A 25,797-nucleotide genomic window follows, 5' to 3' on the forward strand; every position below is an offset into this window, starting at 1 on the left:
TACCACTGAGCTAAATCCCCAGCCCCCTTTCATGCTTCTTAACTGTTCGCAGATGTTATAGATTTTGGGGTGGGCCAGCTTGAGCCCTGGACTTGGGTCTGGGTGGTAGCTGTGCTGGTCAACATGCCGGCTCTCCCTTATCCTCACCACCAGAGTGAGCTCTCCAGCCACTGCTCCAGTTAGGCCACCCAGTGCTGCCCTTGCAGGAGGCAGGCTCAGCTCTCCTGCTCCCATGTTCCTGGGGCTGGCTCCCCTGCTCACATCTTCAGAGCCAGCTCTACTCTGTTGCCAAGTCAAAACTCAGGACTCACTTTTCCCAAGTGCTGCAGCTGGTAAGGGTCAGGGCCACCTCATTCTCTCTCTCTCTCTCATGACCTTGGAGTTACCTCTCCTGACTGCTTCCAAATCCCCCCTACCTCCCCAAAGCTACCTCATAGCGTAGGAGTGGCAGGGTTGGTTTTCCCTTGCTCATACCCTTGGGCCGGCTTACCTGTGCTCTCCACTAGGGTAAGGGGCACCGAGGAGTGGGCATCACCCAAGCCACCTCAGGGCAGATGAGTGGTGGGGCCAGCTTTCCTTTGCTCTTGCCCTGAGAGATAGCACACTTGTGTTACACCACGAGGGTCTTCTCTGTTGTGCTGTTCAGGCCCAGATGCAGGGCCTGTTCTTCCAAGTGCTGTAGATAGTGAGAGGCAGGTCTAGTTCTCCCACGCTTTGATCCTGTGAGCAGCTTTCCCAACTGCTGGATTCAGCTGTCCTACACTCATGTCCTAAGGGCTCACCTACTCACCATCTGCACCAGGGCCAGCTCCACTCTGCTGCCTGAACAAGGCACAGAGCCAGTTCTCCCTAGTGCTGCGTAGGTGAGAGGTGTTGCCAGCTCTGCACAGGCCCTGGACATCCACGTGGTCCCTGGCATCTGCCTCAATCAAGAAACATGGTCCCTATGTTTTCCAGTAGTAAACATGAGCCATGAACATTGATGGTGACTGTAGCCACTGACCCCAGACATGGTTCTTAGTAGCGGGCTGGACTTGTACCTCACCATGGCCCCAAGTGGCAGGGCTGGCCACTCAAAACAGGCTGCTATTTTCCCACCATTGAGTTTCCAGCTCCCTCTTTCTTTATAATGTTCACACTGCTCCACTTCTCTTCCATCTGTCCACCTCATACTTGCACATTGCAGTTGTTCCCATAACTGGCAGTCCCTGGGAGACATTCTTAGTCACTCTGCATGGCAAGGTGGCAAGGTGGTGTCTATCCCTGTGCTGGAGGGCAGGTCTGAGGTCTGTAGGTCTCTGTCTTCCTTCTCCCTCTCTGTCCTTCATAGTGGTAGGTAGGACTCTGTGTCAGTGGATGGCCTACCTATGCCATGGGATAAAGGGCAGGTCTGTGGGCATCTTTCCTGGTCTGTACCACATAGCATGGCAGAAGGCAAGTCTCTGTTTTCCTCCTTGGTTACACTGTCTGATTTTTACATGTCCTAGGTATAAAACAACTTTGGCTACTAAGCCAGGTATCAAGCTAGGATAAACAGAAGACTGCCATCTACTCTGCCCTGACTGATAGAAGCACACTAACTCCAACAAGGTGTCTCTGCCCATTGCCAGTGTGGTATACATACATAGTACAAATTAAGTGTTTTTCCTTCTGAGTCTGGCTTATTTTGCTTAACATCTTTTTCTGCAGTTCACTCCATTTTCTGAATGTCATAATTTCATTCTTCCTTATAGCTGGATGAAGTTCCACTTTACATATGTACTGCATCTTTATCTATTCATCTGGTGGTGATCATTTAAATATCTTGAATATCATAGCAGAAAACAAGGATGTGCACATATCTCTGTGGTATGCTGGTTTAACACCCTTGGGCTAGCAGTTTTAGAGCTTCAGGGCTCATATCAAAGGCTTATTGGTTGTCGTTGGTTCATTGTTTGTCTTTATTCATCCTAGTGTTCTTTCTTTTGTTTAGATTGCCTAATGATTGCCAAACTTATTTTTTTCAAAGAACCAACTCTTGATTCTGTGTTGTTGTTTTGTTTTGTTTTGTTTTTAAACCCCATTTTAAAGGGCCGGAGAAATGACTAAGGGGTTAAGAGCACTGACTGTTCTTCCAGAGGGCCTGAGTTCACTTCCCATCAACTACATGGTAACTCACAACCATCTGTAATGGGATCTGATGCCCTCTTCAGGTGTGTCTGAAGACAGTGACAATGTACTCATATTAAAAAAGAAAAAAAACTATTTTAAAGATTTATTTATTTTTATGTACTCTCCATGTCCAGATCCTCTGGAACTGGAGTTACAGACAGTTGTGAGCTGCCACATGGGTGCTGGGAATTGAACTTGGGTCCTCTGGAAGAAAAACCAGTCTTCTTAACAGCTGAGCCATCTCTCCAGGCCTGATTCTATGTATTCTTTTAGTCTTTGTTTCTTTAATTCCCAGCATGACCTTTCACTTTTTGGTATGTTCTGTTTTCAAGTTTGGCTCCTCTTTTTTTTTTTTTTTTTTTTTTTTTTTTAAATTTAGGACTTTTTATTACAGATGGTTGTGAGTCACCATGTGGTTGCTGGGATTTGAACTCAGGACCTCTGAAGAGCAGTCAGTGCTCTTAACCACTGAACCATCTCTCCAGCCCCCTTTTTTTCCTTTTTAAAGAGGTACATCAATAGGTTATTTATTTGAGTTCTTTTGGATTTTCTATGTAAGGGCTTGTAGTAATAAACTTTCCTCTTGAATTGTATTAGCTATATACCAAGGGTTCTGGTAAGATATACTTGTATTTTCATTCAATTTTAGGAATTTTAAAATTTCTACCCTGATTTACTCAGTAACTTGGTCATTCTAGAGTACATTGTTTGGGCTCTTGAATATTTATCTAGTTTCTCTAGTTTGACTTTTTTATTCGACACTGTTTTAGAAAAGGCTCCATGGGCTACTGAGAAGAGTGTATCCCATTTTCATAGAATGGAATATTACATAGATATATTAGGTTCCTTTGATCTGTGGTACAATTTAACTTTGAAGTTTGTTGATTTTGTTTGAATGCTCTATTGTAGGTGATGGGTGTACTGTTACTGCATCAGGATTTGTCAGATTTTTTTTTCCTTTTTTTTGGAGCTGGGGACCGAACCCAGGGCCTTGCGCTTGATTTGTCAGATTTTTAATGCCCACGAATGTTCATTATATTTAGTTAGAAACCCAAACATCTGGTACCTGTAAATTTACATTTTTCTATTTATTAATATGTAATGACCTTCATCTCTGATTAATTAATAATTTATTGTTTTGAAGTTAACTTTTCCAGATGTAGTCATGTCAGCCTGGTTTGAGTCCATTCACTTGGTAGATTGACGTCACCTTTGAGTTTTGGTCTGTAGACATATTTTATCAGTGAGGTGTTTGTTGGAAAACACCAGTTTCATTGGTTTCTTAGTTGGGATCTTTTCTTTCTCACTTATTTAGCAGGGATTTGCTTGTTCTGTGTTGGACATGACTCTTAGTACTTACTAGTTCATCTGTTCCTCTTGTGAATTTTTTTTTTTTTCTGTGCTCTTCAAGATTGAGACTTTCTTCCTTCTCTGGGAATAGTATTCCTTCAGGTACCTCCAACAGTATTACTGGTTTTCATGGTTATGAACTGCTTTAGTCTATGCTTGCCTTGAAATGTCCTTACTCTTCTCCCAATTTAAAGATTTATTTTTACATTTATTTATTATGTGTACCACAGGAGATCAGAAGATAATTTGCAGTAATCCATTCTTTCCTTTCACCTTATGGGTCCTAGGATCAAACTCCGATTGTCATGCAAGCTCACTGTGAACCATCTCGTCAAGGTCTTCTCTTAATTAAGATGCTTTGCTGGATATGAGTTGTACACAGTAAACGTCAGCCATTTGGCCTCACATTTGATTCCCTTTAGTCAGGGAATCAAAGCAAGCTGGGCAGTTTAAGTTGTCTAGTTTAAGAGATATTCTTGCTGTCCTTATTTCTGCTTGTTTTTAGTTTTTGGAGTCATCTGTTGGTAATGTCTGGTGAAGAGATAATTGATAAGGGTGAAATAGACTGGTAGCATGCCTGAGCCACAGAAAGAAGTATGGGTGAAATTTCAGTGATTAATTACATAAGCAGCACTTACAGTGTTGTTAGTTTTCTACCATATCTTCATATATATGCTCAAAACAAGTCAGTGTTGTTTGTTTTCGTTTTCGTTTTATTTGTTTGTTTTGAGAAACATCATCTGTCTTAGACTTTCTGTTGCTGTGACCAAAAATTCTTGGGTTTATTTTGCTTACACTTATCATCACAGTCCCTCATTGAAAGAAGTCATAGCAAGCACCTGGAGGTAGGAACTGGAAGCAGAAGCCATGGAAGGGAGGGAGGGTTGTTACTGGCTGGCTCATTATGGCTTGTCCAGTCCGCTCTGTTAAACATCCCAGGACCACCTGCCCAGGGTGGCCAGACTTCCATTGGACTGAACCTCAGCATCACTAATTTAGATACAAGCCTGCATACAGAAAACTTTTATGGAGGCATTTTCACATTCGAGAGTTCCTTTTCCCAAATGATTCTAGCTTGTGTCTAGTCAGTGCACTATCTACAGTTGACCTAAATCTAGTCAGTACAGTCACTCTCTACATCATTCACAGAGTCAAACTGCACGTAAACTTCATCTAGAATAAAAACATGTAAGAAATGTCATTTTAAAAGAAGTTTTGTTGTCTTTAAAGAAATTATCGGAGCTGGGTGAGTTGTGTTGTCTTTAAAGAAATTAGTGGAGCTGGGCAGTGGTGGCTTTTAATCCAGCACAGAGGAGGCAGAGGCAGGAGGATCTCTGAATTTGAGGCCAGCCTGGTCTACAGAGGGAGTTCCAGGATATCTAGGGCTACACAGAGAAACCCTCTGTCAAAAAAAAACAAGAAGGGTGGGGACACACTCATGCGTGCGTGCGTGTACACACACACACACACACACACACACACACACACTCGGGGGCGGAGGGGGGGGCGTTGGTTGGTTAGTGATAATTCTCTTCCTAGTGACCCCAGTGCACCCATAGCAGATGGCTCACAACCACTTGTAATTCAAGCTCCAAAGGATTCGATGCCCTTCTGGCCCCCTTCAGGAACTTAAACGCACATGGCATATATTTCATACAGACAAATATGCATGCACATATGTAAAAGTAACAATACATAAAAAAGTTGATATATATGAGAGTAGATTCTGAAGGTTTTATTTTCTGTATCAGCAAAGACAGAGAAGGGAAAAGGATAATATAATTGGATGTATGCTTCTAAAGTAGACTCTCATTTCATTAATGAAAATGCCTGGGACCAGAGAACAGAGTAGTAAGAATTTAGTATTTCACAGGACTGGAGAGAGAGATAGCTCAGTGAGTAAAAGGAGTTGCAGCTAAGTCTGCTGTTCTGAGTTCCACCTCTAGAACCCACACATTGGAAAGAGAGGACTAACTCCTTCATGTTGTCTTCTGACCTCATGTGCTTTGTGGTATGTGGGTGTGTACACAGGTATCGTACATGCATAAACAGATACTTTTGTTTTTTTCTTTTAAAGCCTTATATAGCTTTGACTACCTTGGAACTTGCTATGTAGATCAGGCTGGTCTTGAACCTAAATCATAGAGATCTGTCTATCAATGCTTCCCAAGCACTGGAATTAAAGGCATAACCAACATGCCCAGCTCACTTTACATCTTACTTTGAGGATCATTTCAATATAATCTTAGAGTATTATATGATAAAATTCATCCATTATATCCCTATTATAAATAGGTATCGAATTAAGCTGATGATTTTAAGGATCACAAAAATAGGGCATTATAGAGTATAGAATTCCTTCTCGATTCTGTTTCTGGTTGAAGGATAGTGATTAGTCAGTGATAAATCAAAGGGCAGAATGATCTGGAAAAGTTGCTAGACTTGGTTAGAAAATAGGGACTGTTAGATAAAACTATTTTTCCAGCCTTTTAAGTCCACATCTGTGGTAAATAAACTCTTGATGTTGAGACTGAAATTTCAGAACAGCCTTCACATATAAAGCAGTGTTTTTGTGCCTTTGATTCCAGCACTTGGGAGGCAAGTGCCGGCAGATTGGGAGTTCAAGGCCAACTGAGTAAGTTCTGGGACATCCAGGGCTACACAGAGAAACTGTGCCTGAGGAAGGAAGGAAGGAAGGAGAGAGAAAGAAAGAGTAAAGAAAGCAGTAGTAGCTGGTGGTGGTAGAGCACACTTTTTTTTTGGTCTTTTTTTTCCTTCAGAGCTGAGGACAGAACCCAGGGCCTTGCGCTTGCTAGGCAAGCGCTCTACCATTGAGCTAAATCCCCAACCCCAGAGCACACATTTAATCCCAGCACTCAGGTAGCAGAGGCAGACAGGTGTCTGAGTTTGAGGCCAGCCTCACAAAAACAAAGCAGTGCTGGTTCTAGCACGGGGATGTGGGGACCCCCTTTAGTCTTAAAAAAAAGTACATGCTTTTCTGTACCAATCATGTAATTCATATGGATGCATTTTGGTTTTAGTGCCACGTGTGTGTAAATCTGGATTGTCCTGTTCTATTCTCAGGAAAAACATTAAATCCTACTAAAGTTGAAAATAAGCAAAGAGTTGTTTGCTGCTAATGCGTGTATTTGTGGGATTAAAGCAGAAGACGTTTTCCTCTTAAATTATTTTTTTTTTCTGGAAGCTATTCTGTTAACTGAATCAAACGAATTAGAAAAAATTATTTTGGAGGTAATTTTGGCAAAGATAGAACATAACTAAGAAAAAAATGTTCTTTATATTGTTTTAGGTGGAATTTTTAGGCATGTCATTGTGAAAGTATTTCTTTCAACCATCCTCAGAAAGGAAAAGAATACACCAGATGAACATTGCTTTTTCACTTGTTCTGGAGAGGGCAGGGTATGTGGTGGTTGTTAGCTCGTAGCTCAGGCTGCCCTGGACCTTATGATCTTTGTGCCTCTCAAGTGAAGGGAGCACAAGTGCTTTCGTGGATTCCTTCCTCATTAGTCTTTTAAATCTTTAACCATGAGTACTTTATTGGGCTAAAAAAGCCAGAGCAGCATTAAAGCAGATTGCCTCATGATTTATTTGACTCTCTTTGTTGTTGGCTACCGTGGTGGTTTTCCAGCCTTTTTTTTTTTTCTTTTTTCTTTATTCTTTTTTCTTTTTTTCAGAGCTGGGGACCGAACCCAGGGCCTTGCAACCCTAGGCAAGCGCTCTACCGCTGAGCTAAATCCCCAACCCCGGTCTTCCAGCCTTTAAACCCAGTAGAATGATAGTAGGATTGAAGAGTCTCTGAGCATCTAAGAATGGTAAGGTCTGATGACAGGGATGAAATGCTTTCCAGGATACTTTTACTGAATGATTCATGTGTGTTTCTGTTGGCTTCATTCTCTCTAAATTTGAGTATTCATTAGCACTGTTAAACAAATGGTGCTGTTAGATCCACTTTTGTTGTTGGGGAAACACGTGATAATCAAGTAAAGAGAACCCTCTTTTCTCAGGAAGTTTTTAACCCTGGAACTCTTCCCACCAGAGATGGTTGCAGACAATTGTAGATTAGTGTTTCCATCTGTGAGGTCCAGAGGCACACAGCTTCTTTTTTTTTTTTTTTTTTTTTTCTTCTTTTTTCCGGAGCTGGGGACCGAACCCAGGGCCTTGCGCTTCCTAGGCAAGCGCTCTACCACTGAGCTAAATCCCCAACCCCGCACAGCTTCTTTGTAACCAGTTCAAGCCAGAACACTTCTAAGGAAGGAAGGACTGTGGTAGATTGTGAGCCCAGAATCAAATTGTATCTGTAGAAGGATGAGTGTTACTAGTAACTAAGCCTGATCAGGCACTCACCGAGTTCAGGGGCGCGAGCTTGTTACCAGAGGATGGGAAGAACTTCAGGAAGTGTATGCACTGGGCAGGCAAAGGTATTAATGAGCTCTACTACAATGCTTGCTTGCACTTTGAAATTCGATTTCTTATATTTAAAGCTTCAAAGAGGGTTTGGTGAAGAAGTCCTCTCCCTTTGACATTTTTCTTTTTGTTCTAGCATAGAACGGAGAATTTCTTTTTAGCAGTTATAGCTTTATCTCAGTGTGCTTGTGTGCTTCCTGACTGCAAATTTAAGCTTGCTTAAGTTCTTTTCCTTAACAAAACTATGGTATTTTTAAAAACTGTCTCTGCCGTATCTGTTGTTCGTTTTTTCTGTGGACGTGAGTGAACTTAGAGAGCAACAACCATGACACAGCCTGAATTCTATCCTGTCTTGAAATTTCCTCTACCTCACATACAGCAAAATACAAAATGAAAATAAAAATACAGTTTATCTAGGGTTAAGCAAGCACCCTGTGATTTCCAACATCTATGGAGGGGCACCTTAGACTATGTCTCCTGAAGATAAAGAAGGGACACTGTAAATTTAGATAGTGATTTGTACGTGTGTGAGTGGATGCTTGGGTATGTGGGGGGGAGGTGCGGAAGCTAGAGGACAACCTCAGGTGTCCACTATCAACTTTATTTTTTTGACTGGGGCAGCGCTGGGGATGCATTGCTCTCTGTCCTGGAATTTACCTGATAGGTTTGTGGCTGACCTCTGGTATCAATGTTTCTCCACTTTCCTGGTGCTAGGATTACAGGTGCTCCCCACATCCAGCAGGTTTACATAAGTAGATCCTTGTTGCAAGGCAAGCATTTTGCCAACTAAGCTCTCTCCCCAGCCCTGTAACAATCTCATTTTTTTTTTTTTTTTTTTTTGGTTCTTTTTTTCGGAGCTGGGGACCGAACCCAGGGCCTTGCGCTTCCTAGGTAAGCGCTCTACCACTGAGCTAAATCCCCAGCCCAACAATCTCATTTTTAGCTGGGCATTGTAGTACATGCTTATAACCCCAGTACAAAAGGCTAAGGAAGGGAAGATCAGGGATTTGAGGTCAGTGTAGGCAGTATAACTAGGTTCAAAGGCTAGCTTGTGCTACATGACTCTGCCTCAAACTAAACAAAGGTAAAATGACATTTCTTCTTCCTTAGTTGAGAGTATACAATTGTATTGGTAGATGAATTGCAAATAGTAAAAGGCAATTGTTTTACTATCAACTTGACACAGCCTAGAGTCACCTGAGAATGGAGTCTGAAATGAAGGATTGCCTAGATCAGGGTTCAGGGATCTATTCGGAAAAAGAAATGGCAATATTGTAAGGGCCAGAGATGATGGGTGATTGAGTCCAAGGAAACAGTATCTTTCAGACACAATAGGACCTGTATACATATGAATTATTAGAGACTGGCAGCATGTGCAGATTCAAGCCTGGCTAGGTCCAAGTGCTAGGAGGGAGAACCAGGAAGCTAGCTGCAATTGATACCCACTTGCAAAGGAAAAAGTAGTTTTCTACAGTTGGATATCACTGGGTATAATAACCATACTTCAGGATAGGCCCCATTCCTGGGAGTATTTAGTCAACAGAAAATAAACTCAATGACATTTTTTGTAGACTTTTTGTCTCATACTGCTTTCGCTTCTGTTTGTTTTGTCTTGGTGGTCTTTTGCTTGTATGTTTTGGTTTTGTCCCCCATCCTCAACCCCCATTCCCTCATACAGGATTTTTCTCTGTAACCCTTAATGTCCTGGAATTTACTCTGTAGACCAGGCTGGCCCTCAAACTCACAGATTTGCTTGTTTCTGCCTCCCAAGTGCTGGGATTATAGATGTGCACCACCAACCACCACCCAGTTTGGTTTCTGTTTTTGCTGGAGTTTTTTTTTTTTTTTTTTTTTTGTGCGTGTATGTTTCTTGTTTTTGTTTATTTCTTTTTTAAAGAGAGGGCTAAAAAAGAGTAGGGTGTCGTTGAGTAGGTACGGAAGATCTGGGAAGAGATGGGGGAGGGGAAAAGCATGATCAGAATATGTTGTTTGAAAAGATGTTTTCAATTAAGCATTGTGTGTGGGAGGAGAGCAGTGGAAGAGTTATTGGACAGCTTCAGGGAGTCTGTTCTCTTCTTCACCGTATGGGTTCTAGGGATCTAACTCCTGTTATCAGGCTTCACAGCAAGTACCTTACTTGTTGAACCATCTCTCTGCTTGTCCCTTAGTTATTCTTGTATAGTTCAGGCCCACCTGCCTAGGGATATTGCCACCTACAGTATGCTAGACCCTTCCATATCTGTCATTAATCAAGACAATAATGTATAAACATGCTAGCAGGTCTGATTGAAGCACACGTTTTTGTTTTTTGTTTTGGGTCTTTTTTTTTTTTTTTTTTTTGATACTACTTTATATAGTCCTATCTGTCCTGGAACTTGCTATGTAGACCAGCCTGGTCTTATATTCATGAGATCCTCCTGCCTCTCTCTGCCTTCTAAGTGTTGGAATTAATGGTGTGTACCACCATGCCTGGATTGAAGCATGAGGTTCTGCTTTTCGTGGTGAATTTAGGTTGTGTCATGTTGACAAAAACTAAGGCATGATGTAATCTCTTAGTTCAAGGTATTATTGTGATAATTAAATGAAGTAATGTGTGGAAAGCAATTAGACAATGTCTTGTAAGTGCTTATTGCTTGGTGTTCACTGTAGTCAGCTGTTTTGCTTTTTATTCTATAATTCTTGATTTCTAGAAAACTACAGCTATTAAAATAATTACTGAAGAGAAAGATTTATTTCTAGTTTTGGATGACCAACCATAAGTCAGTTGAATTTGGATTATGAGTCCTTGGACATGAAGGTAATTTTGTTTCTGGCTAATGTGGTGAAATCGTCTCTTTTATGTTAACAGAAAACCAAACAAAGGATAGGAAGCTGCCATTTTTTGTGGGTGTTCAAGACAGTGTATTGCAGAGAAAAGTGGAACACACTCAGATATGAGAGGGGCAGGTTTAAAGGAACTGCTGGGGAAGAAAACGCTGAAGGGCTGAGTGTGATGACCGTACTTAGGTGATAGTGGCCACAGAGACCATTGTGCCAGTCCACATCCTGGGTGAGCTTTGTATTGTTTCTTAAAGATTTGGAACAGACTGATTTTCTGAGGGGTAATGAGTCAACTGTTTTCAGATAGTAGCAACAGAGCCGTGATTCCTGTGCGGAGTGGAGCTGTAGTCAGGTGAATCTGTTGCTGTGGATGTATCCAGACACACATTCAGACTGCAGTGCATTCAGGGTCTCAGGACATGGCGCCTGATTAGATTGATGAGGTGGAAATAAAGTGGAGGGGAAATTGCAGTCACTGGAAAGAGCTGAACCAGTTTTCACAAGGGGGGAGTTGCATTAAAAAGACAATCTTTGGGGTTGGGGATTTAGCTCAGTGGTAGAGCGCTTGCCTAGGAAGCACAAGGCCATGGGTTTGGTCCCCAGCTCCGAAAAAAAGAAAAGAAAAAAAAAAAAAAAAAAAAAGACAATCTTCGGAAGAGTCTCTTTTAGTGTTTGCTAAAGGAGTTTATGTAGAACTTATGTGCCCAAGGAGCAGGCTGGACAAGGAATGACCCAAGGGACCTCTGGGGTGAACAACTTTCCAAGCTAGGCGTTGTGTAAACACTGACCAGACAGTGCTATTTTGATCATCTGTGTGTTTAGTAGAGTCTCTAGAAGGACTGTGCCTTGGTAGTAGGGTTAAATTCTAGACAAAAGGTTATTCCCATTTTTTCTTAAAATAAGATCAAAACAAGGTTTAACAGATCAAGCTGATCTACAGATTTTATAACTGACTTTCAAAATAAAGCCCAGCAATCTCAAGAACATTGTAGTGTAGTGTTTGGAATCTATTTTAAAGTAATTTATTGAATGCAGGACTATGTGAATTGTGATGAAAAGATGATAGGATCAAAGAAATAGCAAGTGACATAAACAGACAAGTTTTATTTTTTTTTAAAAGATCTGATGGGATTTAAAGATTTATTTATGTTATGTATGTGAGTACACTGTTGCCATCTTCAGATACACCAGAGGAGGCCATCAGATCCCATTACAGATGGTTGTGAGCCACCACGTGGTTGCTGGGAATTGAACTCAGGATCTCTGGAAGAGCAACCAGTGTTCTTTTTTTTTTTTTTTTTTTTTTTGGTTCTTTTTTTTCGGAGCTGGGGACCGAACCCAGGGCCTTGTGCTTCCTAGGTAAGTGCTCTACCACTGAGCTAAATCCCCAGCCCCGCAACCAGTGTTCTTAACTGCTGAGCCATTTCTCCAGCCCAACAGACAAGTTTTATTTAGTTGTGTGTGCAAGTGTGAGAGAGAATGGATATGAGAGAGGTATGTGTGTATATGCATGTGTGGCTATGAGAGAGGTATGTGCATGTGGACATGTGTATGGAGTTCCAAGGACAACTTTATGGAGACTGATTTTAAAATTTTAGAGCAGAGATTGAAGGAACGGCCATTTAGAGCCTACCCCACATGTGGCCCATCTGTATACATCCACCAAAACTAGATAAGATTGATGAAGCTAAAACGTGCATGCTGAAAGGGACCGGATATAGATCTCTCCTGAGAGACACATCCAGAGCATGTCCAATACAGAGGTCAATGCTAGCAGCAAACCACTGAACTGAGAACAGTACCCCCTTTGGGGGAATTAGAGGAAGGATTGAAAGAGCTGAAGGGGCCTGCAACCCCATAAGAACAACAGTGCCAACTAACCAGAGCTTCCAGGGACTAAACCACTACCCAAAGACTATATACATGGATTGATCCAGGGCTCCAACTGCATATGTAGTAGAGGATGGCCTTGTTGGGGCACCGATGGAAGGGGAAGCCCTTGGTCCTGCCAAGGCTGGACCCCCAGTGCAGGGGAATATGGGGGTAAGGGAGGGTGGATGGGGGGCAGTCTTACGGGGTTGGGGAGGGGATAGGGGGCTTATGGACAGTAAACTGGGAAAGGGAATAACATTTGAAATGTAAATAAAGAAATATATCCAATTAAAAAAAGGAAAAAAAATATCAGCAAACTTGACGGCATAATGATAGAAACTACCTCGAAACATAAAGACTCAAAGAAGAATATTGGCGTAATTGTACTTCCAGAAGAAAGGTGGAAGGAAAAAAAATTTTAAAAATTAAAAAATTTCAACTTTATAAAAAGCTAAACTAACTGATTTAAGAAGTTCAATTAAGAATAAATTCAAGAATAAAAACATCATTTAAGGCCGATTTTAATTGAACAACTCAGAATGGGTAAAGTAGCTAAGAAAATATGTTATTGAGAAACAACAGAGATGACAGAGTTCTTGGCAAAACCAATATAAGAGAGAAAACATAATATAAGGCATATTTTGAAATGCTAGGAGGTAAACTGTAAATTTGTATAAAATGCCACACATAACCAAAATATCCTTTAAAGACAACGTACGTTTTCATATGTGGGAAATTGTCCTACAGGAAATAAAGATGGCTTTTGTGGGGAAGGAAAATGATACCAGATGGAGCCTTACCTAACAAAGGAATAAAGGGTACCAGGAGTAGCATATGAATACGATAAAGCATTTTATTATTTTTATTTCTTTAGACAATAATTGCTTTACCTGTGACTTACACAATACTGTGGCTCTATTTTATATGCTTAAGATCCATGACAACAATAATATAAAGGACGAGAGTGCAGTAGTGGGAAGACATAGTCTTATGCTGTATATAAAGTGACACAATTTATGTTGAAGTTGAACTGTGATAAGGTACGTGTACATATATTGAAAAGCTGTAGAACAAGCAAAACTTCAAAGAAAGGTAATTTGTGTGTCTGTAGATGTTTAGCTAGTTGTGAAAAGGGAAGAAAGGACAGATGGGACAAAGACAAAATAAATAGCAAGGTCATGGATTGACATGACAATATATTAGTTGGTCTAAATATTTCAACTAAGATACAGATTATCAACTGCATGTGGTGATACATGATTATAACTTTAGCAGTTTGTAAGTGGATGACTGAGGGTCAGAAGTTTAAGGCCAGTCACTGTTACACAGTGAGTTTGAAGCCAGCCTAGACTGTAGGAGACCCTGTCAAGGGAAAGAAAGAAAACCTTTAGGATATGTAATGTTATCAAGGAGGAAGATACATCCCATTTCTGCTGTAGTCTCCCTACATGGCCTGATTAGAGGGTCAGCTCTAAGGCTGAACTTTAAATCATTATCTTTACGTGTGTGGGTGTTTCACCTGCACCCCCTGGTGTGTGTACCACCTGCAGAGGTCAAAGAGGTCATAGGAGTCCCTGGAACTGGAGTACAGGTATTTGTAAGCCACCTTGTGGGTGCTGGGGTTTGAACCCAGGTCTTCTGGAAGAACAGATGGTGTTTTTTTTTTTTTTTTTTTTTTTTTTTTTTTGGTTCTTTTTTTCGGAGCTGGGGAGCGAACCCAGGGCCTTGCGCTTCCTAGGTAAGCGCTCTACCACTGAGCTAAATCCCCAGCCCCCAGATGGTGTTCTTAACTACTGAACCATCCTTGCTTCAGTAGGGCTAGAGTTTGGAGAGATGAGGCTGGTGGAGGGTTTTGAATTATTTGTAGTTTGCTCATGAATGGGATTGTGAGACTGTCTTCTGATCTTTTATTTCTTAGTCAGCAATTGGGTCTCCACTTCCATTCGCTCCTACCAAGATATCTCTGCTACCATAGGCACAGATCAATAGATAATCATTCATAAACCGAAGCCACCAAAGACTGTAGGGGAAAGTAAAACTTTCTTTTAAGGTGACTTACATATTTTTTACAGTTACAAAACCCTGTTTAATTGAGAACTTTCCCCTAGCCCCCAGGGTTTCTCTGTGTAGCCCTTGCAGTCTTAAAGCTCTCTGTAGACTACATTGGCCTCAAACTCCTCCATCTTCCTGCTTGCACCTTCCCAGTGCTGGGATTAAAGGTGTGTTCCACCACTGCCCAGCAACTCCAGATAGGACTAAGAAGGAAGAAAAACAAAACAAAAAACCACTAGGACAGGTCCTCATGGTGCACAGACATACATTCAGGCAAAATACCCATACATATAAAATGAATAAAATTTACATTTAAACCTAGAAAGACGTACTTATTGTATTAATTAAAGTGCTTATCAATAGAAGATGGCCTGTTAGAAATTTGGAGAGTGGCACTGTTAGGTTTACTTACGGTCCTTCTGTTTCTACACTTGAAAAGTACCCCCCCCCCCCCATAAGTATATCTGCTACACCTTTTCTGCTTGTTGATTTTGTGGATAATAGAAAGCATAGCTTTTAAGCCAGTGCTTTGTCAAGTTGTACAGATATGGGGGTCTAACACTGTGGCAAAGGCTATAGAACCCGTGGAAAGGAGGCCAGGATTTAAGTGCTGTGCTGGTGCCATTGAAGGTATAGGGAACCAGTCTGTCCCAGCTGATGGTTGAGAGCTCTAAATTCCAAAGCCCAAGGCATTGATTATAAATTTCAGTGCCACACCCTGCCATGTGTAGTCTTTTCATAGGCTTTGTTTTTTCAAAAACAAGTTAAGGATGTTTGAGCCGTTGTTGGGTAGAAAACTGTCTGAGTTTGCTGCAAACAAACCCACCACATTTGGGATAAATGTTCTTTCATGTAACCAGGAATGTGTTGTTGTTTTTCCCTTAGTTACCCTTTTTGTGAGATTCTTTTCTATGTTAGGTGTCTTCTCACGAGATGAAGCAGAATTGCCACTTTACTCCATTGCTCTGTTGAGAAGCATAGGAACCTTGCCTTGAGTGAAGTCGCCACAGCACTTGGGAGTTTATCTCTTGGGCTTCGGTGACTGTTGAGGGAAGCTTTTCTAGAGGAATGACTTCTGAACCAAGATTGCAGGTTGAACATGGATTAGCCCAACTAAAGAAAGGAAGAGTGTGATGCTAGCAGAGAGGAAGACTTGGAAACATGGAGCACACCAAGGACTGCTATGGACATGGCTCTAGAGGGATTGAGGCTGGAGATAGATAATCTGCCACATTGTAAAGTCCCTTCCTTTGAATGTCCATATCAAGATTCCCCACCTCTCCATAACCTCTTCATAATTAATTAGGGCAACAGATCTGTCTGTTCTCAGGACTTGGTTGAAAGAATTATGACAAGGAAGGTGTATAAAGTGTTCTCAGCAGGCTGTGACTTACTTATATTTTCTAGGGCTTACCACATTGCCCCATAGGCCTTTAGTAAATGTTTACATGAGTGGTGTAAGGGAAAGCAGGGTTCGAAACAGAAAAATTTTTAAAGTTTTTTTTATAAAGATATTATTGTTATGGATCTTAATTATGAATATGTTTGAGTGTCTGTGTGAGGGTTCTTTTACATAAGTGCAGATTCCTGTGGAGGGCAGAGGCATCCAGTTCCCCTGGAGCTAGACCTAGATGCTGCCAGAGGTGTTTTCTCAGACTTAAATTCAGATCTCTATAAACCCAGTATGTGGCTTTAATTACTGAACCCCTATTACATCTATATTTTAAATTATATTTAATCTATTTGTGTGTATGTAAATATGTGCATGTTGAGGTGAGAGGACAGAGAGTGGGAGTCAGTTTTTATCTTTCACCATGTGATAAAACTCACATTGTCAGGCTTGGTGGCAAGCACTTTAATACAACAAACCATATTACAAGTTGAGCCGTCTCATTGACTGTAAGAAAATGCTTAGGATCTTTACTTGTGATCATACATAACTCTTCCTTTCGCTGTGACTATAAAAATAATAACTTGAATGATTTGGGCATATTTGATAGAAGTTTTAACTGTTGGGTAATTGGAAATCTTGAAATGAAATTAGGCCTGTTTATAAGGTTTGTTTGGCTGGTGTGCTGATGGGAACAGAAGCAGTGGCTGGTCTTCTTGGAGAAGTGTCCCAGACAACTTTAACTATTCAGCTTTCCACACACATACATGTTTGTGAATGATCTTTTTGCCCTAGATGACACAGTTTTCTTGCAACTATCTCATGTAGTTATTATTTAATTAGAACACACATGAACATGTGTATTTATTGCTTTTTATTTCTCATAATAATTCAGATACAGATTTTCTTGAATTTGTGGACATGACTTTTTAAAACGAGTTATTTATTTAGTTAGTTATGTATTTAGTTATTTAATGTATATGAGTGCTCTATTTGCGTTACACCTGCATGCCAGAAGAGGGCATCGGGTCCCATTACAGATGGTTGTGAGCCACCGTGTGGTTGCAGGGAATTGAACTCAGGACCTCTGGAAGAGCAGCTGGTGCTCTTAACCGCTGTGCCGTCTCTCCAGCTCCTATTTACTACTTTTTAAAAGATAAGTATGGCATACACTGTAGATTTCAGCAGTTGAGAAGCTGAAGCAGGAGGATAGCTTGGGCCTGTTGAAACCTGCTTGGGCAATACCATATCTCAAAAAAAAAAAAAAGTATAAAGCTCATATTAAAGTTAAATTTAAATTAACAAAGCTTACCCTCACCTGACCTCTCCCCCAAATTAAAAAGAGAAGAAAGAAAAATGATATTAGGTATTTCTGTAGAAACCATGACACAGTAAAGTCATGCATTGTAAATAGTAGACTCTTGTACTGAACCAGGTTGTGAGGCAAAATTCAGAGATATTATTTGTCCTAGTCAGGGTTACCATTGTTGTGATGAAACACCATGACAGAAAAAGCAAGTAAGGGAGGGAAGAGTTTACTTGGCTTAGTCTTTTACATCACTGTCAGTCATTGGAAAAGTCAGGATAGGAACTCAAGCAGGGCAGGAACCTGGAGGCAGGAGCTGATGCAGAGGCCATGGAGGGATGCTGCTTACTGGCTTGCTGCTTATGGCTTGCTCAGCCTGCTTTCTTATAGAACCCAGGACCAGCACCCCAGGAATAGCACCTCCCACAATGAACTGGGCCCTTCCACATCAATCACTAAGTAACAAAATGCCCCATACCTGGATTTTCTGGAGGCATTTTCTCAGTTGAGGCTCCCTCCTTTTCAGTGACTCTAGTTTGTGTGAAGCTGATGTAAAACTAGCCAGCTCATTATTTAATAATGTAAGTGCTTATGTAAAAATGAGAAAGTCACATTCATGGGATTTTGAAATGTAATTAAATATATTACAATTTTTACTTGGTGTGGCGGGGGACTGTCTGCCAGAGTGTGCAGGTGGTCGGAGGGCAACTTGCAGTATTAAGTTCTCTCCTTCCACCATGTTGGTTCTAGGAATCAACCTCTGGTTGTCAGGTTTGCTTGCTTTTAACCTGCTGAGCCTTCTCTTCAGACATTTTAGTATAACAGGGTTGGGGGGTTTTCTTTAGGGGTAACACTTGGCTGTATTTTGTTTCAGAGTTCTGTATCAGCAGATGAGTTTTACAGTGCTCACCTCATCTAGGATGAGATTATACTATTATCTCCTGTATTGCTTACTTTTCACATTGTTTTATAAAGTGCATGAAAGAAGGAAAGGAGGATTTACAGCACACAATTTGAGGACGTACAGTCTATCATGGCTGAAAGGTTGGTTGGTAGCAGCAGGCATTTGACTCTAGGAGCCTGCTCATATCTGGACAGATCAAGAAGACACAGAGCCAAAAACAGTCAGGAATGTGAACTTCAAGGCCTGCCCGGAAGTGACCCAGCTTCCTCCATCTAGGCCTTTCTCACAACCTCCCAGGGCAGCATAAGGAGCCTGTGGGGACATTGTGCATTTTGACATCTTTGAATGTGGTGTTCTGTCCAGGTAAGTTATGCAGAGTGTAACTTTGTCACTGTGAGTAGTAAGACACTGAACAGCACTGTGACGCTCTGAGTACCACAGAAGGTCTTTTGCTGTATGTGTTTAACACTGCCTTCACAGCACAGAAGCAGCCAGGCACAGTATGTAAATGTCTGTGTTACAATAAGGCTTTATTTATGGGTGCCAAAATTTGAATTTTATGTAATTTTTCTATATTTAAGGATAAGTTAATTCCTTTTCTAACCATTTAAAAATGTACATGTAAATTAGTAGGGTGAGGACCAGTTTTGGCCTGTAGCCTCCTAAACTTAGGTATAAACTATGAAAAATCCCAAGACCTAATAGTAATTTCTATACCTTTTCATCATTTTATTTAAAAACACAGTGCTTAGGTACAAAAAACAAACAAAAAACATCAGGCTTGGGAGGCAAAGACAGCCTCATCTACAGAGCTAGTTCCAGGATAGCCAGGGCTACATAGAGAAACCCTGTCTACTGGAAAAATAAAATCAAAAATCACATGTATGGTGCTAAGGCACTGAAGTTTATTTTGGTTTATCAAGGCTTGGTCTGTTTTGTTAACAGAATTAAAATGTAAACAATGATTTATGTATCAACTAGAATTGTGGGATTTACACCATCGTAGGCTTCTTTATAGTGAACAGTTTCTTCTGTGTGTACAGTGCATGCAGCATGCATTTGTACATGATGTTTGGTTTGTTTTTTTTTTTTCTTTTCCTTTTCTTTTTTTTCCGGAGCTGGGGACCGAACCCAGGGCCTTGCGCTTGCTAGGCAAGCACTCTACCACTGAGCCAAATTCTTAATCCCTGCATTTGTACATGTTTAAGAGAGTGTGTGTACATGAACGTAGAGACCAGAGGATGACATTGGGTGTCTTCGAGAAAAAAAACCTTGCTGGGTACCAGGAAAATAACCAGTTCTGTAGAAAACTGCTCATTCCCTAGAGATTTTGATTTGGTAATTTAGGGTGGGGTCCAGGAGTGTTCACTGATAGAAAAGAACCCCAAGAACTTGGATTCAAATTTTGATATTACAGGAAGCAGCAAGTTGCTGTCTGTCTTCTCTCGACCATACTACGTGTACCATGCTCCTTTTTCAAATGAGAAAACCTATTTAATTGATGCTAAATAAATGATAACACAAATGTGAACAAGGGGCATTAATGATTAAATTAGGGCTGGATTTCTGTTGTCCCTTTGATTCTCTGATTGCTTTGTATTTGCATATAAAATTGATCTTTCATTCTTAGAATTTTAGATCTTCATTCTTTTTCCTCTTAGTAGGAAATGTCTCCCTTCTGTAGTCCTCCTCCCATTAACACCCGCTTCTCAAGTGTGGCCTGTGATGTCATTCTTAGGACTCACCTCCTCCTTGCTCTGGCTGACTCTCATGTTTAACTACTGAGTCCCTTCAACTTGCTTATGGAGAATTCCCGTCCTTGTGATTCTTAAGAAACCCAGTTTTGGGTCACAGCATGGTCAAGGCCATTTTAGGAAATAAAAAGCAGCCAAGTTCTTGGGGCCAACAAGCATTGGGGATTTACCAGGGAGTAGAAGTTTGAAGCTGAATAATGGTACTTACTTGCTCTGTGTTCAGAGTTGGTGCAAGAGTTAAACACTCACTAGGCTGAATCTTATGCTTTTTTGTTTGTTCATTTTGTTTTTATTTCAGTCACCCTGATCTTAATTTTCAAAATGTCATCTTATTTTGGGTTGATTTTTGTTTTCAAGGTCTCTAAGTTAGTAGTTACTGTTCTGCTGTTACAGTAAACGCCTACTTGCAGTAGCTTACTTTGCTTCTTAGACTATTTGCTTCAGTTTCCTCCTTTCTGTGGTATTTTTCTTAAAAAAATAATAGTCAGAAACTGTCTCTGACAATCATCTCTGTCTGAGTCTCAGTGTTTTACCCTTTGTGTGTGTGAGGGAGTACATAGATACAGGGGCACATTTACCACAACAGATGTGTGCAGACAACTTTAGGAAGTCATTTTCCTGTTCCATCATGTGGGTGGTCTCTGGGGATGGAAGAGGTTGCCAGACTTGGTGGCAAATGCTTTTTACTTGCTGAGCTACCTTGCTGACCCAAGGTACCATAACTGTTAGTTTTCTTATTCCATAAAGTTACCTCAGTGTCTTCAGCTGCTGCTCTTACTGACAGAAGGAGTCATCCTTTCCTCTTGCGCTACTCTAAGGTTTATTTTGTTTTTGTTTGTTTGTTTAAATCCAAAGGAGCTTGTAATTTACCATGGTATGTCAAGATCCTGGTTAAGTTTCATTCTGAAGACTCTCTTCTGTTAGTTCTGGAAGACAATCATCACCATTTTGAACATTGTTTTTTTCTCACCGATTTACCCTCCTGAATCTACATTGCATACATACACAATAAATATCATTAATTTCCTTCTTCCATTTCTTTTTTTTTTTTTTTTCGGAGCTGGGGACCGAACCCAGGGCCTTGCGCTTGCTAGGCAAGTGCTCTACCACTGAGCTAAATCCCCAACCCCCCTTCTTCCATTTCTTAAGTTTTGTTTGTATTTTTATTTATGTTTGTGTTAGCTTTTTGAATAATTTCTACTACCCAAAAGATTTAAATTTCTCAGTTCACTAATTCATTCTTGTAAGATTTCCCCCTTGTTTCTTGTTTTTTTCTTTGTGTGTGTGTGTGTGTGTGTGTGTGTGTGTTTGTTTGTTTGTTTTCAGAGTGGTGCTTAATATATAGCCTTCTGTGGCCTAGAAGTTGGGGTGTTGTAGACTAGCCTGGCCCTAAACTCACAGAGCTTCCTGCTTCAGCCCACCAGGTGGTAGAATTAATTACCCTACATACATTATATGATAGCTATGTATAGGACACACATGTCACAGCTTGCGTTATGTGGAGAGATCCAAAGACAGCTTTGTAGAGTTGATTCTTGATTTCATCTTTATATGGTTCTGGAAATTGGACTCAGGTCATCAGGCTTTATTGGCAACTGCTTTTAGCTGTTTTAAAACATTTTCACTGTTAGGGAGTTATTTGCCCATAGCTCTCTCTCAGTCAGGAAGTGATTTTCTAAGGGTCTTTATTAATATTTGTCTTCTTAGAGTCAGACTTAGAGTATGCATAGCTAGTTGCTAAAGAGAAATACTAGGCTAAAGGCTAAAGGTTCTGAAATATGAAATGATAGTATATAGCCCTTTGGAATCAACTGTGAGTTCTGTTGTCAACACCTTGCTTCTCTTGTTTTTATGGTCAGTGTTTTGGGTTGGGCTTTGCATATTGGCTTGTTCCTATTTGTTTATTTTTGCATATTTAAGTTGGAGAACTTCTGTCAAGCTTAAAACTTAGTTTCTGCTTTTCCTCTTAAACATTTTTAAAATTAACACTTTTGCTTTATACCTAGGTGACAAAACACGCCCACCTTCCTCCAGCCCCTCCAGCATTATCCGGCGTACTTCCTCCCTGGATACCCTTGCAGCTCCATACCTTGCTGGGCACTGGCCCCGAGACAGTCGTGGGCAAGCCACACCCTGCATGAGGGACAAGGCCACACAGGTAGGTTTCTTTTACTTGTTCTTCCCTGAAGCATTGAGTACACACCAGAATTTCCCCAGAAGCTTTTCAGAAGTACTACCTTCCGATATTCTGCTGGATTTGTTTAGACATAGATAATTGTGAACACAACTCCCCCCCCCCCTTTATTTCTTAGAAGTTAGGTTACAGTCTTACAATATTTTCATGTCTGGAATTTGGACTCAAAAGTTTGTAATAGGATTATTCTGCATGTCATTTATTTTTCAGAGTGGGAGAACTATATTTTCATATTGGGAGAACTATACTACATTGTTTTGTGTGTATGTGTGTTTGTGCTCACACATCTGCATGCTTATACCGTACAGTGCTAGAGTGCATATAGAAATCAGAGCACAAATCTGTGAAGTCAGTTCTCACTTTCCGACTTTACATGAACTCTAGGGATCAAACATGGTCAGCAGTGCACCGTCAGATACTGCCAAGCCCACTTACTGCCCATTGCTAATAGATCCCATAAGAGCAAACAGCTCAGTAAATGCTATTCTGAAAGGGATATGTCATACTTTTACCTCCATAACTAAAACTAACTAAAAGGATGTTAGAAAGTCATCATTTATAATTTATAAATTTATAGTTAAAGAATTGAAGTCCAGCCAGGTGGTGGTGGCACATGCCTTTAATCTCAGCATTTGGGAGATAGAGGCAGGTGAGCTCTGAGGCCAGCCTCGTCTACAGAATGAGTTCCAGGAAAGCCAGCGTTACACAGAGAAACCCTGTCTTGGAAAAAAAAAAGTTGGAGTCCAATATTGTACAAGTAGTTCATGATTGCATGCTAGTTTGGAGTTTGTTTTTATAGTATTACCACATTGTAATTAAGCATTTGTATAGTCATTTACCCATTGTTTTTCATACTTACTAGACAGTGAATCCCAGCAGGGTGAATCTGTGTCTGGCTTATTGTTGCTGTTTCTCAGGGTTCTACCAGGACAGTAAGTGCTTGAAGAGATTTCGAGGAGCATTTGCAAAGCAGTGGCTCAGCAGCACAGTGTTGCACTCTTGGTAATGGAGAACGAAAGGCTTACAGCCCAAATACTATTGGCAGTTAAATTTTTGCATTAAAAAACTTTAATTACAAACTGCATCCTACATAGAGGACTTACTCCAAGAAATCTCATTTTATTGGTTGGGACAGGTTTGAAAACATGGGCCTGGCCCCAGCCACTTGAGGAGGGCTCCCTTGTACAGCTGCAAGGTGAGCACTTCACTGAACCCAGAAGAGGCTGCAGCATTGGAACAGACCTGGCTTTTCTAAGTATGCAGTGCTGAAGCCCGTGGCAGTAACCACATCCAAGTCTCTTCCAAACTGTGGAGGCAGGCCTGGGTATGTGGTAGGAAGATTCTGGTGCCCCCATGACTCTGGAGACATTGTTGAACTGATAGTCAAAATAAGAGTAAACCTCTAAAGACCTGGGTGGTAGGAGTTGTGAGCCCAACCATGTTGCAGTCTCCTGTGGGCTCTCCAATTTTAGTTTTTGGTTTTTTGTTTTTATCTTTTTTTTTTTTTTTTTTTTTTCCGGAGCTGGCAAGGGCTTCCCAGGGCCTTGCGCTGGCAAGCGCTCTACCACTGAGCTAAATCCCCAACCCCTTGTTTTTATCTTAATGGAAGCCATGTTCTATAGCATCCTTGATTGAATGCCATCTAAGGTGTCTCCCAGAACAGTGGCTCCACCTCTGAGTCTGCATTCTCTTCTCTATCCCAGAAGGTACATGCTAGCACCATTCTGCCTGTTCACATCCCATAACCTCCAGCATTTAGAATACATGTCGAAAATGCCTCCCCCCCTTATCTGCCGTATAAATCATTATACCACAATTACACTAGTCCGTATGATCTGTAGTAGCTGCAAGATGCTGAGTTGCATAGAGAAAAGTTCCATCACTTCACATCACAGTGCAGATTAAAGAGAGATCTACATTTACCCATATTGTTATCTGTAGAAGTCTATTGTTTAAAATCCAGCAACTTTAAGACATTTTGAGCCGTTTCATAATGAAATGATTCTGAGAATTCATCAGAATATTTCCATATACTGTAAATTGGAATCTGCTCTTCAGTGCTCAAGTCTTAAAGTCTTTGCCACCCAGTACTAGTGGATGGAAGAATTCATGTACCAATCTTGCTATATTTGTATCATTTGTTGCTTATTTATTAATTTGTATATAACTTCAAAGAGTTTGTAAATCCAGTCCTGTGTTTTTCTTTGTAACCAGACAGTTGGAAACCAGTTCCCAGGATGCCACACTGTGTGCTCCATCTCCAAAATAAGTTATTTTTTTTGTGTTTTCCAAGACAGTTTCTCTGTGTAGCCCTGGCTGTCCTGGAATTCTCTCTGTAGACCAGGTTGGCCTCGAACTCCTAGAGAATCTGGGACTAAAGTCATGTACTACCATGCCTGGCTTAAAATAATTTTATTCTTGTTATTTGATGTCCTAAACTTTCTTTTAGATTTTATTTAAAATTTCCTATGATGGTAAATTGCAAATGTCCAGTGTGAAGGTGGTGGGTTTTTTTTTTTTTTTTTTTTTTTTCACCACTAGGTGAACTGAATTTAACCACAACCATCTTCTGAGGAAGAATAGAGAAAGGGCTGGAGAGATGGCTCAGTGGTTCAGTGCACTGACTGCTCTTCCAGAGGTTGTGAGTTCAAATCCTAGCAACCATATGGTGGTTTACAATCATCTGTAAAGGGATCTGTTGCCTTCTTCGGTGTGCCTGAAGACAGCTACAGTGTATTTATGTATAATAAATAAATACTTTTTTTTTTTTTTGGTTCTTTTTTTCGGAGCTCGGGACTGAACCCAGGGCCTTGCGCTTCCTAGGCAAGTGCTCTACCACTGAGCTAAATCCCCAACCCCAATAAATACATTTTTAAAAGTAAAGGAAAAAGCTGACTCACTTTTAGCCATTTCAATTGCTCGTCACAGCAGTGCCTGTGTTACTAATTCTGTTTAGTCTGAGGTTTGGAGTCCCGGGACCAGCACTGATTGCCCTCAGCACCATACCACATTTAAGTTTCTCTGCCAGTCTCTCTCTGGATTTGACTTGAATGTCTGGTCTTGACTTGTCATTGTTGTTGTCTAGTAAAAAATTCACAAAAAGCTGAAAATTTGCTGCTTTTTGTTTAGAAACTGGAACTGCAAATGGCAATCAAACTTTCCATTCAAAAGCCACTACACTAGAAAGCAAAAAGATGATGATTGGTGGATGCCGCACGCCGTGTTGGCTCAACCTCCTCTCCACATGTCCCAGCTCTGGGCCAGTTCAGAATTTATGAATAACCTTATTAATAAATGAAAGGAAGGTTACGACTGATTATAACCAGCTGATGCTAAGATACTTATGAGTAGTTCATGGTGGTTAAAGTGTGCTAGAGAAATCAGTGCTTAAGAGCACTGCTCTGACAGAGAACTGGGATGTATTTCCCAGCAACCACATGCTGTCTCCCATCAGTCCACAGACACAAACAAGGTGCATATACAGATGTGCAGAAAACACTCATAAAACATAAAATAATAAAATATTTAAAGATGTATAATATTTCTATCAGCTCTACTTTTTGAAACATATATTATTTT

The 25,797-nt window shown here is 40.7% G+C and overlaps 1 protein-coding gene, 1 long non-coding RNA gene and 1 pseudogene across 12 annotated transcripts in view; 1 reads left to right on the forward strand and 2 right to left on the reverse strand.

Annotated features, from left to right (window-relative positions):
• The window catches only part of Fam117b (family with sequence similarity 117, member B), a 110,115-nt gene that overhangs the window by 13,361 nt on the left and 70,957 nt on the right, over positions 1–25,797 (forward strand). For all 11 annotated transcript variants that reach the window (XM_087566678.1, XM_087566679.1, XM_087566680.1 and 8 more), the window contains one exon: positions 22,031–22,182. In XM_087566678.1, the coding sequence (XP_087422804.1) occupies positions 22,031–22,182 (152 nt within the window). The remainder of the gene's footprint in view (positions 1–22,030; positions 22,183–25,797) is intronic.
• LOC148003748 (uncharacterized) lies at positions 6,288–8,724 on the reverse strand. Its single transcript, XR_015629595.1, has 2 exons — positions 7,734–8,724; positions 6,288–7,617 (listed from the first exon to the last, which is right to left on the reverse strand). It is a non-coding gene; the product is annotated as an uncharacterized LOC148003748 (long non-coding RNA).
• Positions 23,140–25,128, reverse strand: LOC148003749 (putative arginine--tRNA ligase, mitochondrial pseudogene; annotated as a pseudogene).

Source organism: Rattus norvegicus, chromosome 9, assembly GCF_021556685.1.
Source record: "Rattus norvegicus strain SHRSP/BbbUtx chromosome 9, alternate assembly SHRSP_T2T, whole genome shotgun sequence".
Taxonomy (NCBI): Eukaryota; Metazoa; Chordata; class Mammalia; order Rodentia; family Muridae; genus Rattus; species Rattus norvegicus.